The sequence below is a fragment of the Cnephaeus nilssonii genome (assembly GCF_951640355.1).
Source record: "Cnephaeus nilssonii genome assembly, chromosome: 5".
Lineage (NCBI taxonomy): Eukaryota > Metazoa > Chordata > Mammalia > Chiroptera > Vespertilionidae > Cnephaeus > Cnephaeus nilssonii.
In genome coordinates, this window is record NC_137076.1 from 8,285,869 (window position 1) to 8,300,766 (window position 14,898).

The following is a 14,898-nucleotide window of genomic DNA, read 5'->3' on the forward strand; positions in this document are numbered from 1 at the left end:
GGAAACAATATTAATTACTTATTAAATATTATCAAACATTTAATATAATTATAATTATATAATATTACACATACTATATAATAAAGTTAAATATAGTACATCATGTAATCCTATATAATAAAGAGGAATATGCAAATTGACCATCAAGCCATCACACAAGATGGGCACCCCCATGTGGTCACAAGATGGCCGTCAGGGGAGGGCAGTTGTGGGTGATCAAGCCAGCAGCTGAAGGCAGTTAGGGGCAACCAAGCCAGCAGGGGAGGGCAGTTTGGGGCAACCAGGCCAGCAGGGGAGGGAGGGCAGTTGGAGGCAACTAGGCCGGCAGTGGAGGGCAGTTGGTGGGGACCAGGTCTTCAGGGAAGGGCATTTGGGGGTGACCAGGCCTGCAGGGGAGGGCAGTTAGGGGTGACTAGGCCTTCAGAGGAGGGCAGTTAGGGGTGACCGGGCCAGCAAAGGAGGGCAGTTGGGGGTGACCAAGCCAGCAGGGGAGGGCAGTAGGGGGCAATCGGGCCGGCAGGGGAGCAATTAGACGTCGATCAGCCTGGCAGGGGAGTGGTTAGGGGGTGATCAGGCTGGCAGGCAGAAGCCATTAGGGGCAATCAGGTAGGCAGGCAGGAGAGTGGTTGGGAGCCAGCAGTCCCGGATTGTGAGAGGGATGGCAGTCGGACATCCCCCGAGGGGTCCCAGATTGGAGAGGGTGCAGGCTGGGCTGAGGGACACCACCCCCCCTGCACAAATTTCATGCACCAGGCCTCTAGTTATATTAAATAAATAAAATTAAATATTATTTATCACTATTATTAAAATAGAGGCCTGTTGCACAAAGGTTCGTGCAATAGGCCTTCCTTCCCCTGGCTGCTGGCACCAGTTTTCCTCTAGCACCCAGGACCCAGGCCTTCACTCTGGCCACTGCCTTCCGTCTTCGCTCCAGCTGGAGCGCTGCTCCTGTAACTCCCTCCGCCCCCTGCCCTCCCCTTCATAGCAGGCATCCCACGCCTGCATGCATGCTGCCCAGGGGTCCAGAGCGGCTGGGGGGGCAGGGCCACCACCATCTTTGTGGGGTTAATTTGCATACTCACTCCTGATTGGCTGGTGGGCGTCATGAAGTGATGGTCAATTTGCATATTTCTCTTTTATTAGTGTAGCTACTAGAGGCCCGGTGCACGAAAATCATGCATGGGGGGGCGGGGTGTCCCTCAGCCCAGCCTGCACCCTCTCCAATCTGGGACACCTCGAGGGATGTCCCTATCACAATCCAGGACTGCTGGCTCCCAACCGCTCGCCTGCCTGCCTGCCTGATTGCCCCTAACCACTTCTTCCTGCCAGCCTGATTGACACCTAACTGCTCCCCTGACGGCCCGATTGCCCCTAACTGCCCTCCCCTGCTGGCCTGGTTGCCCCAACTGCCCTCCCCTGCTGGCCCGGTCACCCCTAACTGCCCTCCCCTGCCAGCCTGGTCGCCCACAACTGCCCTCCCCTGCTGGCCATCTTGTGGCGGCCATCTTGTGTCCACATGGGGGTGGCCATCTTTGACCACATGGGGGAAGCCATCTTGTGTGTTGGAGTGACAGCCAATTTGTATATTACCTGTTTATTATGTAGGATTATTACTATTGAGAAATCAGGGGAGGTGGCTCCTTTCTCTTAGGCTGTTTATATGTCATTTTTCCTTGTGCATAAGGTTGTTGGTAAAGAGGATGCAACCCTTTAGGGTGTAATTTCCCCTGGCTGCATCTCTGTGGTCCTCAGAGTGATCATTGAAAATGGTAACCATCTTCTCTTTCACCTTGAAAGCCCTTATCGGAATGTGACGGAGTTTGATGGGCAGGATGCATGTGGATCCAACAGCTGGACGGTGGTGGACATTGACCCACCTCTGAGGTCCAATGACCCTAAGTCACAGAACCATCCTGGGTGGCTGATGCGGGGTCTCAAGCCCTGGACTCAGTACGCCATCTTTGTGAAGACCTTGGTCACCTTTTCTGATGAACGTCGCACGTATGGGGCCAAGAGCGATATCATCTATATCCAGACAAATGCCACCAGTAAGTATATTACGTGACTTAGGAATTTGTGGGGGAGTCAGACGTCTTGCCTTTAATACGACGACATTGTCTGAAGTTCATGTTCACTGCGTTAATGGATGGATGAATGCTCACATGATGTGCATGATCGGTGGTAGCGATGGACTGTGGTTTTGTACCTCCTGTCCTTGGTGAGCAATCCACACGTCTCCAGTTTTCTCTGATGTCAAATGGCACTGCAGCAAACACCTTCATGGTTCATCCAGCCTGTGGGTCCCCTCACACCCAGCCGACAGCTCGCACCCTCCTCACCGTGGACCTCTTTCCTTTCGCCTTTCCAGATCCTTCCGTCCCCTTGGATCCCATCTCGGTTTCTAACTCTTCATCCCAGATTATCCTGAAGTGGAAGCCTCCCTCTGACCCCAACGGCAACATCACACACTACCTGGTTTTCTGGGAGAGGCAGGCGGAAGACAGCGAGCTGTATGAGTTGGATTACTGCCTCAAAGGTGAGTGCAGGCCGAGTGCGGGAGTGGCGGGTTGCACACGCATCTGATCCACTCTCTTCCACGTCCAGGGAAATCTCTCTCCTCTTCCACTTCCCAGTGTGTGCACAAGAGCAGACTTGCACACACACTCTGTTCCTCATACGGAAACACACATGCACATTTCTAACCATCACAACCTAAGTACACACTCTGAAGTCTCCTGTGGAAACCAGGTATTCCCCATGTCTTGGCACCATTTCCCTCTGGAATTCTCTCCCCCCCACACACACACCCCTCCCCTCTGGCTTCCTCCCCTCTTCCTCATCCTTCCCACACCCTGTCCCAATGGGGAAGCGGCTGTTCCTCACAGGAGACTTCCCTGCTGGACTACAAGCAGCTGAGCGTGCTGAGAGGTGGTTGACAAAGTCAGGGAAAGATTTTGGCCCCAACTTTAGACCCTTATGTTTGAAAGACCCGAGGAGCAACGATCTATTTCCTCCTGTACTTTCTGTGAGACATTTATACTGATGATTTTTTTTTTAGTTTTTAATCTTATTTATTTAATGGGCTTCCCTCTATCTACAGAAAAAAGTATTTGAAGCCTCAAACCAGTTTGTATAGTTTAAGGTTATTTTTAAAACGGGTTTTAGAAGACCCTATCAAACTGGAGAAACGGGTCATGTTTTTCTTTCATTGGTTTTTGTTTGCATTTATTTTTCTTTAGATTTTGGGGGGATAGTGATATCCTCAGCTTTTGACCTTGGGCTGCTGGTGAGGCGTGGCTGAGGCCAGGCGCTCTTGGTAGGCTGTTCGCTGGACCTCCGACCCGAGCTTGCCACCAGCGGCCTTCTTTTCGGGAGAAGGGGCAAAAGGCCAGGTGACCTCCGGGAGCTGTCCCAGCGGTAGGGTCACGGCTATATGTGTGCCTGTGACCTCATGCCCTGCCTGAGCCAAGGGTTGCAAATGTTATTTATCTCCTCGACCGCTTTATATAACTCGTTCGAGCAGCGGAACCCGGCAGCAGGGCAGTCAAGGCTCTCCCCTTTTTTTTTAAAGAGCAACAACTTTAATTATTTTATTTATTTTACTTTTTATTCTGGAAGTCTAAATATATCATTACAATGTGACTATTTAAACGGGGTTTGATTTCTAATTAAAAGGAACTTTCTAAGGACAGATAGTGTATGATTCCACTCCTAGGAGGGCCCTAGAGGAGTCAGATCCATCGAGACAAAGGCTTAGTGTAGTCATCGGGTCCCTAAGCCACACCCCTCAGAATTCCTGGTAGAATTCTGCTCTGCCCTCTGGTCTGTCTAGTTATGCAGCTGATTGATTGATTCCTTCCTTCCTTCCTTCATTCATTCAATGCGGACTTGGCTCCCCTGTTCTTTTCTAATCCTACCTCCCACCATTCTCTGTACCTCATCTTCACGCTACGTTGTGTCCTTGGTGTCTTTTGACATGTCAAGGACATTCCTACTTTGGGGCCTTTGCAAGTGCTTTGTGCTCAGTCTGAGCTGCTTTGCACCGAGATATGTGCATGGCTCGTTCCTGTACTTCGTTCAGGAGTGCTCAGCAGTCACTGTCTCTGAGACCACCCCCCGACACCTCTCTTTTGAGGCTGCCATCTGAGCCATGGCGGGTTTATTTGTTTATTGTGTATGCCTACCCTTCACTGAAGCCTCTGTGTACTAGAAGTTTCATGGGGCAGGGACAGGCCTGGTTACCTTACAGTATCCAGTCCCATGGGGATCTGGTATCAGACAGAGTCCGGAACATGTGGACATGCATCTTCTCAGCTGGCACGGGCGGACCCCCCGAGAAAGGTCTGACTTTTCACGGTAGAACTTGAACTGAAACCCCAGCCCTGAGCTCTGTCCTGTGTGCCCAGCCGCTCTGAGCAGGTCCCCGTTGCTGTGCGTGCGTGTGTGTGTGCGCCTGTGTGTGTGCGCCTGTGTGGGTGCGTGTGTGCGTGTGCATGTGTGTGTGCGTGTGCGTGTGTGTGTGTGTGTGTGTGTGCATGTGCGTGTGCGGAGATGTGAGCCCGCCTGCTCTGCCTTCTGCAGGGCTGAAGCTGCCCTCCCGGACCTGGTCCCCGCCCTCCGAGCTGGAAGGTCCCCAGAAGCACAACCAGAGCGAGCACGACGAGGCGGCCGGCCAGTGCTGCACCTGCCCGAAGACTGACTCTCAGATCCTGAAGGAGCTGGAGGAGTCCTCGTTCAGGAAGACGTTTGAGGATTACCTGCACAACGTGGTCTTCGTCCCCAGGTCAGGGCTTCACCGGCTCGGGGTTAGGGATCGTGACCTAGGGGATAAGACGAAGTGGGGACCCCGAGAGTGCACAGAGTCCACACTGAACCTCTTCCCCGGATGGAGGAAGGGATCTTGTGATTTCAACAGGAACTTACTAAGAAGAGCAAATTCATCAAAGGGGGGTGGGGGGAGTTACATCTCCAGAGCTTAATCCAGCCTCCCGCGCCCATCCGAGTTCTGAGACAGACTTTGTAAGGTTACCGATGCCAATCCTGAGAAACGCCTGCCAGCCAGGCCTGGTTTATCACCAGGTCTCAAGCTCAGAGCCTGCTCTCTTTTTAAGTTCTCTGTCAGCTTCTTATCCTCCTGGGACTGTGCACAGCATCTTCAGACCTGGAGACTTCTATTTAAATATGTTGTGTTTTCCGTTAGTACGCGGAGGGACTTGCTGATGTATATTTGATCTACCGAGAGGGAGGTGTAGGCTTTTCATTCATCTTTCCTTCTCTGCAAGCAGGCCTCTCTCAGTGCCTCAGTTTGCTCATCTTCAGAGTGGAGATAGTAAGTTCCCGTCTTAGGGTTATGAGACGCCGAGTCATACAGGGAGTCTCCCTCTTGGCACTGTGGACATTTGAACCAGGTCCTTCTTTGTGGTGAGGCCGTCCTGTGCGGCGTGGGGTGGTGAGCAGCACCCCACCTCTCCCCCTTGCGGCCCGGAGCGCCGTCTGCATCCTATTAGTTCCTTAGTCTTCACAGTCACCCCCTGAAGCAGGTGCCCCTCCCCAACAGGGGTCCGAAACCTGTGTTTCTGAGCCGACAAGGACTTGCCCCAAGTTCCCCCAGCACATGTACGATGCGCCTCCTGCCTTTTCACCCTTGACCTCGCCTCCTCACCCTGAAAGACCTCAGCAGCCAGCTGCCCAGAATGTCTGATACCATGAGCCATTTCCAAAGCGGGTTGACACCCCAGAAGGCTTACCTTGGGATAAAACAAGCTTCTAAAATGTGTCTCCTTGAACCCGCACCATCACTCCTCATCCAGTAGTTAGATGTTTCCTCAGACCCATCAGCACGTGACATTTCTTCCTTTTCGTTTTCTTGCATTTTCCTCCCATGACCCTGAGTCTAAAGAGCACTACCTGGCACTCAGCATTGAGGCAGCTGCTGTCCTGCCCGCTGAAAACGAAACGCTGCCAGACCCGGGGAAATGGCATCCCAGGGGAACCTCAGAAGGCAGGGCCCGGGGGTTTTTTCTCTGATTTTTCCCCCTTGTGCTGAGTGCTCCACGCCTGCGGGGGAAGATGTGGTTCAGGTGATGGGGAATTGGCCCAGGGGCAGGCACTTGGGGCTGCCCGGACAGAATGTGGCTTCCAGGGTGTTAGCAGCAAGAGGTCTGTCCGAAGAAGTTCTGCCTGTACTCAAAGTGGTTGGTTTTGTTTTCACAGAAAAACCTCTTCAGGCCCTGGTGCTGAGGACAGTAGGTACGACTCGCCCGTGGGACGTCCAGGGGGCCCCTGGCGGCCGCTCAGCGCCGGGCCCATGGAGTAGGCAGAGCAGAGAGCGTGCTGTGCCGCCCCCCACGACCCCGGGGCTTCTGTGGCTCGATGCATGCGAAGGGCCACCCTGCCAAGACTGGGCACCTCACCAGTTCACACCTTAAACGCCTTCACCCCGAAGTGGGATCTGGGCAAGAATGTGGGGGAAATCGTTACTAACGCACTTACTAAAACCTAGGATCAAGGGGGCTCTTTCTGGGCACCTCCCAGATGCCACAGGTTCCCCCCGCACCCACTCACCGAACATTTACCCTCTGTACCCAGAGCGGAGCCTGGGGTCCGGTCTAAGCCGTGTGCGGCAGGTAGCGGGGAGGACTGACGTGAAACAGAACATTGTTTTACTACCTCTTTAATCCTCACCCATTAAAGGATATTTTCCCATTGATTGTTAGAGAGAGTGGAAGGGAGGGGGAGAGACTGAGAGAGAGAAACATCAATGTGAGAGAGACATCGATTGCTTGCCTCCCAGGTGAGCCCCAACCAAGGCTGGGGATCGAGCCTACAACCGAGGTATGTGCCCTTAATGGGAATCAAACCCGGGACCTTCAGTCCACGGGCTGACGCTCTATCCACGGAGCCACACCAGCTGGGGCTGGACACAGACATTTTTATGGGGGTGACAGGTGTGAGACGATAGGTGCGAGCCAAGTGTGCCATGCCACTGAATTCCACTGAAGACAGAAGGCACGCTTCCCTTTGAATGAGCTTCCTTTGTTCTTTTAGATGCAGCGTTGTCCTGGAGGTGAGGGTGGGCAGACGGAACAGGAGGGGAAGGCACGCTGGTGGGACGAATTAAGGGCTCTTGGGAGGAATAGGAGGCAAGACTGGAGAAGGCAGGGTGGGGCCATGCAGTGGGATTTTTAATTTTATTTTATTGAGATACTAGAAGCCCGTTGCACGAAGTGTCGTGCAATAGACTTTTCCTTCACCTGGCTGCCGGCACCAGTTTTCCGCCAGCAGCAGTTTTCCTCTGGCCACCCGCCGATCAGAGCGCCTCCCGCCAGCATGATCGGCCACCCCGAGAGGAACTCCGATCGGGAGGCGCTCCGATCAGCGGGTGGCCAGAGGAAAACTGCTGCTGGCTGGAGGCGCTCTGATCGGCGGGTGGCCAGAGGAAAACTGCTGCTGGCGGGAAACTGGTGCCGGCAGCCACGCAATCGGCCACCCCGAGTTCCGCCACCAGCGTCTTCCGCCGGCCCCCTGGGTCCTTCCGCAGCGTCAGCCGTTTAGGCCGGTGGGAGGAGCGGGGGTCGGGGACTCGCGAGTCCCCGCCCCCCCCCTCCTACTGCCAGCCAATCGGCCACCCTGAGTCCCGCCCCCCGCGCCTCCCAGCTGGCCCAATCGTGGGCATAGCGGAGTGATGCAATTTGCATATTACCTTTTTATTATGTAGGATAACTGACATACAACATTCTATTAGTTCAGGTGTACAACGTAATGATTTGCTCTTTATTGCAAAATGGTAATCACAATACGTCTATTGAACATCTCACATAGTCGAACATTTCTTTAGTCACAAAAAGTTCACAGTCACAAAAGTTCTTATGATGAGAACTTTTTTTTTTTAATACATTTTATTGATTTTAGAGAGGAAGGGAGAAAGAGACAGAAACATCAATGATGAGAGAGAATCATTGATCGGCTGCCTTCTGCATGCCCTGTACTGGGGATCGAGCCTGCAACCCAGGCATGTGCCCTGGGCTGGAATCGAATCTGGGACCCTTCAGTCCGCAGGCCGGCGCTCTAGCCACTGAGCCAAACCAGCCAGGGCTGATGAGAACTTTTAAGATCTACTCTTTTAACTTCCAAATATGCAATACAGTTTTATTGACTATGGTCACCATTTTGTACCTTTACACCCCAGGCAGTATCTATTTTATAACTGGAAGTCCGTACCTTTGGATCCACTTCACCCACTTTGTTCACTCACCTGGTGATTTTATTCTTTAAGCAGAGTGTGTTTGTTTGTTTGTTTATTTATGTTCAGGCATCTGTGTGGCCCCAAGCTTCCCTCTAGTGGCAACTTGGAATATAATCTTACAGAAAAGAAAGGTCTAGAATATTGAGGCCTTGGGCCAGACCAGGGTTTCTGGATCACAGCTCTGTTGGCATTTGGGGCCAGATTGTTCTCAGTTGTAGGGACCGCCCTGGTCTCCATTCACTAATGCCAGTAGCGCAACCCGTCCCCCAAATAGTGATAACCAAAAATGCCTTCAGGTGGGCCAGTGTCCCCTGGTTCTGGGACAGTGGGCAGAATCACCCTGAGAACCAGGTCCAGGGTGAGCCTGTGGGCAATAAAATGCTGTGTCTGTAGGGAGTGGAAGGATCAGTCGATGTTTGATCATGGAGGTCTTTCATGACCAATTTGTGGTCTTTTGGGTATAATCCTTTGGGCATATACATATTTTGCCTCTTTGACGAGATCATTTTATGTTCTCAGTTGTTGAGATATCAGTTACTCAATTATTCATGAGGCCTCAGCGTCTTGGCACTATTTTCAAGGCCCACTTGTGACTATACAGAAATGTTTGAATCTTGCTAAGATGAATATATCCTTGGTTTCCATCTGAGGAAACCACTGGTCTTTTCATACAAAAAGACCACAATGAAAATCATAGTGAGTAAACCTAAAGTAGGGTTTGTTCCTGACCACACATCTTGTGACCACAGTGCAGTCACAAAAAACTAAAAGTCTGAACAGAAAAGTCTACTTCCTGGTAATTAAAAGTCAGCTATTTAGCTCTGGTTGGTGTGGCTCAGTTGGTTGGAGCATCGTCCCATGCACAGAAGGGTCACAGATTCAATTCCTGGTCAGGGCACATAACCGGTTGGGGATTTGATCCCTCGGCCGGGCCTGTACTGGATTGGTGTTTCTCTCTCACATCAATGATTCTCTCTCCCCCTCTCTGTTCTTCTCTCTCAAAAGGAAGGGAGGAAGGGAGGAAGGAAGGAAGGAAGGAAGGAAGGGGTCAGTTACTTAGATATCTATTGGGTCAAAGCAGAAATAGAAACTTTCACTGAAGTCTATTTGAAAAATAATGGAAATGCGAAACACATACCTTAACTTGTAGAATATTGCAAAGCTGGGCTTTGATGCCAGTCAGCAGGCATACATTGTTTCAGAGATTAAGTACACAATAAAAATGTAAAAATATAAATGTATTAGGGAGGGAGGGGAAATCAATATGGCTAAACTTGTAAATAAACTCAAAGGGAAAAACACAAAAATAATTAGAAGTAACGAAGGCGCCATAAAACTAGGATCTAAGGAAGATTTTAATACGTTGCATTCCATTGATAATCTTGTGTTATGAAATTTGAAACTTTCTGTGAGGTGGGAAATTTTAACTCATCTGAATTGATTCAAGAAGTAGAAAAATTAAATATTCTAATAACTCTGAAAAAGACTAAGAAAAGGTGTCAATTAAGTTAAAAAAAAAAAAAAAAAAAAAAGGCCCTGGTCCCAGAAACTGTTACAGAGAAGTTCTTTGAGACTTTGAAAGAGCAACAACTTCCTGTAATATGGAAGCTTTTCCAGAGCATAGAAATCTATGGAAACCTACCCCGTTTATTTTCTGAAACCAACATAATACCTCTTAGCAGAACCTGACAAAGATGCTACATTGAAAGAAAACCTCAGGACCAGCTAATAGGGGACTTTAGGTCCAAATGTCCTAAATAAAACACTATGTTGGCAATATTGTTTATCTCAGAAGGGCAAGGGTGATTTAAGATCCAGAGATATGACAATATAGTCTAGTTCCAAGAGGCCCAGTAAGGAAAATCATATAATTCATTAGATAATGTTAAAAATATTCTAATTTGGGGGGGGGGGGCGCAACGAGATAAATATTACCTAGATGAAACCAATAACCAAGCTAACATCATTCTTAAAACTGTTTCTGTTAGAATTAGGAGGCGTCCAGTGTCATGGTTACTAACATTTCTCTGGGTATCTAGCTAGTGCAGATAGATACAAAACAGAAACGAGAACTTAAAAGAAGGAATTATGGGAAATAAAATCATTGATATTTGCAGCTATTCCAGTGTAAGGCTGGACAAATGCTGCCCCATGACCCAGCTACCCGTGTGTTGAGGAGGTTTTATTTGGAAGGTAGCCACACCCATTCGTTTCCGTTGTGTCCATGACTGCTTTCCAGCTACAGTGGCTTGAAAGCCATTGGAAAGTTGAGTAGTTGTGATAGACGCCACATGTCCCACAAAGCCCAAAATATTCCCTCTCTAGCATTTACCATTAAAGTATGCTGACCTGTTTACTGGTGTGTTCCTTGAAAACCCAAGGAAATCAGCTATGAAACTCTTAGCACCAGCGTATGGGAAAGTAGGGACAATACGAATAAACTAAAGCCTGTGGCTGTCCTAGCAATAATTAGTATCCAAAACAAGGGGAAAGATCTCTTTCGCAATTGCCATAAAACCTAAGTAACCCCATACACAATTACCTGTAAAGAAAAAATAAAAAATTGGCTGAGGTACAAAATTTTACAGATAAATGGGAAAGACTGTTTCAGGTCATTTAGAAAAAGTTAGCTGGCAAACAAGAATGAATCATGCAACACGATTTGTAAAGGATTTATATCTTCAGTGAATGAACAACACAGGAGCGAGGGCGTGGAAAAACAGGGTAAGGTGGACAGTTCCCTAGAGAAACACAAAAGAAGCAATAAAGGAAAGAAAAGCTCTCACTCAGCTGTTCAGAGAGATACAAATAAAGCGGCAGAGGGATGCTTCAAAAAATCCCTCATGAAAACCTGAAAAGCAAAGGAAAAGGAAACCCCACTAACCTCCCTCGGTGTTACCCAATGAAACCAGTAACCAAGCTGGCATGCTTTCATGGACCACTGGTGAGACCGCAGTCAATCTAGGGTCCAGACAGAAACTTAGCCGAATGTATTAAGAAGCACAACCTAGTGATTTCTCCTCGAGGAATCTACTTTTAGGATCTAATGAGACAATGGTCAAAGCAATATTTATCATACCAAAAGAAAATTGGAAAAACACTCATTTTAAAAATACAGGAGGATGGTTAAGTATGGCGTATGCATACGATAAATTGGAATGTTTTAGTTTTCCAACTTTTCTACAGTGAGCATGTGCTACTTTTGTAATGAGGACAAACCTCGTTTCACATTGGGAAAGAAAAAACGTAAATTCTGTTCTAGTGAGTATGTCTTTTTTGTTTGTTTTGTTTTTTTAAATATGCTTTTATTGATTTCAGAGAAGAAGGGAGAGGGAGGAAGAGATTGAAACATCGATGATGAGAGAGAATCACTGATTGGCTGCCTCCTGCATGCTCCCTACTGGGGATCGAGCCCACAACCCGAGCATGTGCCCTTGACCAGAATCGAACCTGGGACCCTTCAGTCCGCAGGCCAATGCTCTATCCATTGAGCCAAACCGGGTAGGGCTCTACTTAGTATGTTGTTGTTGTTTTCTAAATATATTTTTATTGATTTCAGACAGGAAGGGAGAGGGAGAGAGAAATGGAAACATCCATGATGAGAGAGAATCATGGATCGGCTGCCTCCTGCAAGCCCCCCACTGGGGATTCAGCCCACAACCCGGGCATGTGCCCTTGACCAGGAATCAAACCGTGACCTCTTGGTTCCTAGGTCAATGCTCAACCACTGAGCCACGCCAGCCGGGCTTAAGAAAAATATTTGATAAATGCTTCTAATACAAGTAAAGAGGATTATAAAACTAGCTTGATCCTCATCATAGTCATACATACTATTTCTAGGAGAAAACATTGCCCACAGGAAGCAATAGGCAGTGGAATGATGAGTAATTTGAATATCTTTTTAAGGGGGAAAAAGTGTGTCAGTTGCATAGGCTTTTTTTGTTTGTTTGTTTTGTTACCTGTACCAGCCTGAATGGCGCAGGATTCTTTTACCAATATTTGAAGTTGAATCACTCAAATTATGCAGGTGCCAAGCATGTCAAACTCACGGCTTGAGTCATAAAAATTAGAAGACCTGTTTCTCCTTTTTAAACAAATGGTGTCGGCCAGGAGCTCGGGCCATTGGGCAGATGCCATTCAGCAGGGCTTCCTGAAAAGCTGGATTCTTACAGGCTTTTGGCATCTTATTTTTAACACTGACCCTGGGTGGTCTGTTACTCTGCAAAATGAAAGCCTGAAATCGAGCAGGTTGAGGGCAACATCGAGGTGCGTCTACAGTGATGGCCCTGCCCCTTCCTCCCTCCCCCCGCCCCCCGTGGGCCTGTCCCCATCCTTCTGAGGCTTCAAAGGGCATCTTGAGAGCGGCTCTGTGTTGTAATTCCTGGCAATTTGCATTTTAATTCACCTGCTCCCTCACGTTCCCCTGCTCCAGTCTTTTATTTTAAGCCTCTTAGTCTCCAGCAGCATGTATTTAAAGATGGCGATTGCGTGACCCTGTGTGTCCTGATGTCGTGGCAGGCCATCGAGAAAACGTAGGGCCCTTGGTGACGAGGGGAATGTGACGACGGCTGTGCCCACAGCTCCGGGTTTCCCCAATACCTCAACCATCGGGCCCACCAGCTCGGAGGCGCACCGGCCCTTCGAGAAAGTGGTGAACAAGGAGTCGCTGGTCATCTCTGGCCTGCGCCACTTCACTGGCTACCGCATCGAGCTGCAGGCCTGCAACCAAGACTTCCCCGAGGAGAGGTGCAGCGTGGCGGCCTACATCAGCGCCAGGACCATGCCCGAAGGTGGGAAGGCACATCGTGGGCCAGGGTGCACACGCCGACCCAGGAGGGGCCCTACCTCTTTAGCTGATCCTCCCTTACAGCTTTTTATTAAGTTTAGCTTTTCCCAGCTTTATTGAGAAACGATTGACATATAACATCGTGTGAGTTCCTGTAACACAGGAGGCAAGGTGGTGATTTGATCCCGTGCTACGTGCACTGTGATTACACTGCATCTACCCCACAACATCAGCTAACACCTCCATCACGTCACAGGATTTCCAGGTCTTGTTTGTGGTGAACGTTTAAGTTCTCTCTCAGCAACTTTCAAGCACACAGTACAGTATGTTTGACTATAGTCACCGTGCTGTACATCAGATACCTAGGAATTGTTCCTCTTACAGCTGGAAGTTTGTACCCTTTGACCAGCATCTCCCCACTTCCCCTCCCCCAGCCCTGGTAGCCACCAGTCTACTCCCTGTTTCTGGGAGTTCTGCTTTTTCAGTCATACAGTACTTGTCTTTCTGTCTGACCTACTTCTTAGCCTACTGCCCGCAAGGTCCATCCATGCTGCATTTCTTTTCTTTTTTAAATTTCTTTATTGATTAAGGTATTACATATGTGTCCTTATTCCCCCATTCTCCCCCACCTCCCATTCATGCATGTTGCCTTTCTTATTTTCAATTACACTAGTCATGCAGAGCCATTATATCAACATTAGAAAATACACACAAGCCATAAGAAAAAAAAATTAAGAAATATGCACACACACACACATACATATGGTATTGAGGCTTCTAGAATTAGTCTGGGTTCTCCAGAGTAACAGAACCAATGACAGACAGACAGACATAGATATGTGGACAGCTCTTTGAGGTGAGTTTTACATGTTCATTCTCCAGCGAGGGAAATGGAACATAGGAAAGTTAGGTAACCAGCTCGAAATCAACAGCTGGTAAGTGGTGGAGGTGGGATTCGATCCAGGGATCAGGTCCCTGCCTCTAACCACTGCCCCTTACAGCCAAGGCAGATGACATTGTCGGCCCCGTGACCCATGAAATCTTCGAGAACAACATCGTTCATTTGATGTGGCAGGAGCCGAAGGAGCCGAACGGTCTGATTGTGCTGTATGAAGTGAGTTATCGACGATACGGAGATGAGGTAAGACGCTGGACACCTGGGCATGAACCTGCGAGGCTGTCATTGCTGCCTCCTTCCTGTTCTTAAATTCTGGCCCAAATGCTTCTCTCATTAGATGCTTCATTACTAGAACTCAAAGCCTTGCTACATACCTTTCCAGGGAGCCGGGTCAGAAATGCCTGTCCATAGACCGCGTTCAGCAGTTTCTCATGTTGCCTTTTAGCTCTGCCTACAAGTTGAATGACGGCTGCCTGCATTTGTGTCCCTCCTGCCATGACAGGAGACTCATCTCACTTTAGCGAGAGTTAACTGATTCTGGGAACAGATAACTTAAAGCTTTAATAAGTGACTTTTTGTTGGGCGCCTGTCTTGACTACGAGACGCTCTGCAGGGTGATGGGTGAGTGCCAAGATGCACAAGACATGGGATCTAAGAACTAAAAGGCCGCTAAGCTATCCCGAGGGCTCATGGTGTGCCCTGTGCATGTTAAGCTCTTTGCCTACAGTATCTCATTTATTGCGTTTTATTGCATCTAAGATGCCAGGAGAGGCCCCGTTATGTTTATGGGCCACTTAGAAGCAGAAAGACCCTGCCACCCCCAGCTGTGGACTTCAGGGGTGCCTTCCAGTTTCAGAAATGTGTGGTCTCCAGGGTGCGTTCCAGTCTCAGAAACGTCAGATGTGAAAATGAAATGCCTCTTGGGTTCGATGAAGTGCAGTAACTCCTCAGAATAACTAAATGAACTGG

General features: G+C 49.0%; 1 protein-coding gene across 3 annotated transcripts in view; it reads left to right on the plus strand.

The window, feature by feature from the left end:
• INSR (insulin receptor) overlaps positions 1–14,898 on the plus strand; it is a 169,067-nt gene that overhangs the window by 118,162 nt on the left and 36,007 nt on the right. For 2 of the 3 annotated variants that reach the window (XM_079773169.1, XM_079773168.1), the window contains exons 8-13: positions 1,798–2,048; positions 2,369–2,536; positions 4,582–4,783; positions 6,214–6,249; positions 12,764–13,035; positions 14,033–14,172. In XM_079773169.1, coding sequence (XP_079629295.1) covers positions 1,798–2,048; positions 2,369–2,536; positions 4,582–4,783; positions 6,214–6,249; positions 12,764–13,035; positions 14,033–14,172 — 1,069 coding nt within the window. The remainder of the gene's footprint in view (positions 1–1,797; positions 2,049–2,368; positions 2,537–4,581; positions 4,784–6,213; positions 6,250–12,763; positions 13,036–14,032; positions 14,173–14,898) is intronic. The other variant, XM_079773170.1, reaches the window with a different exon arrangement.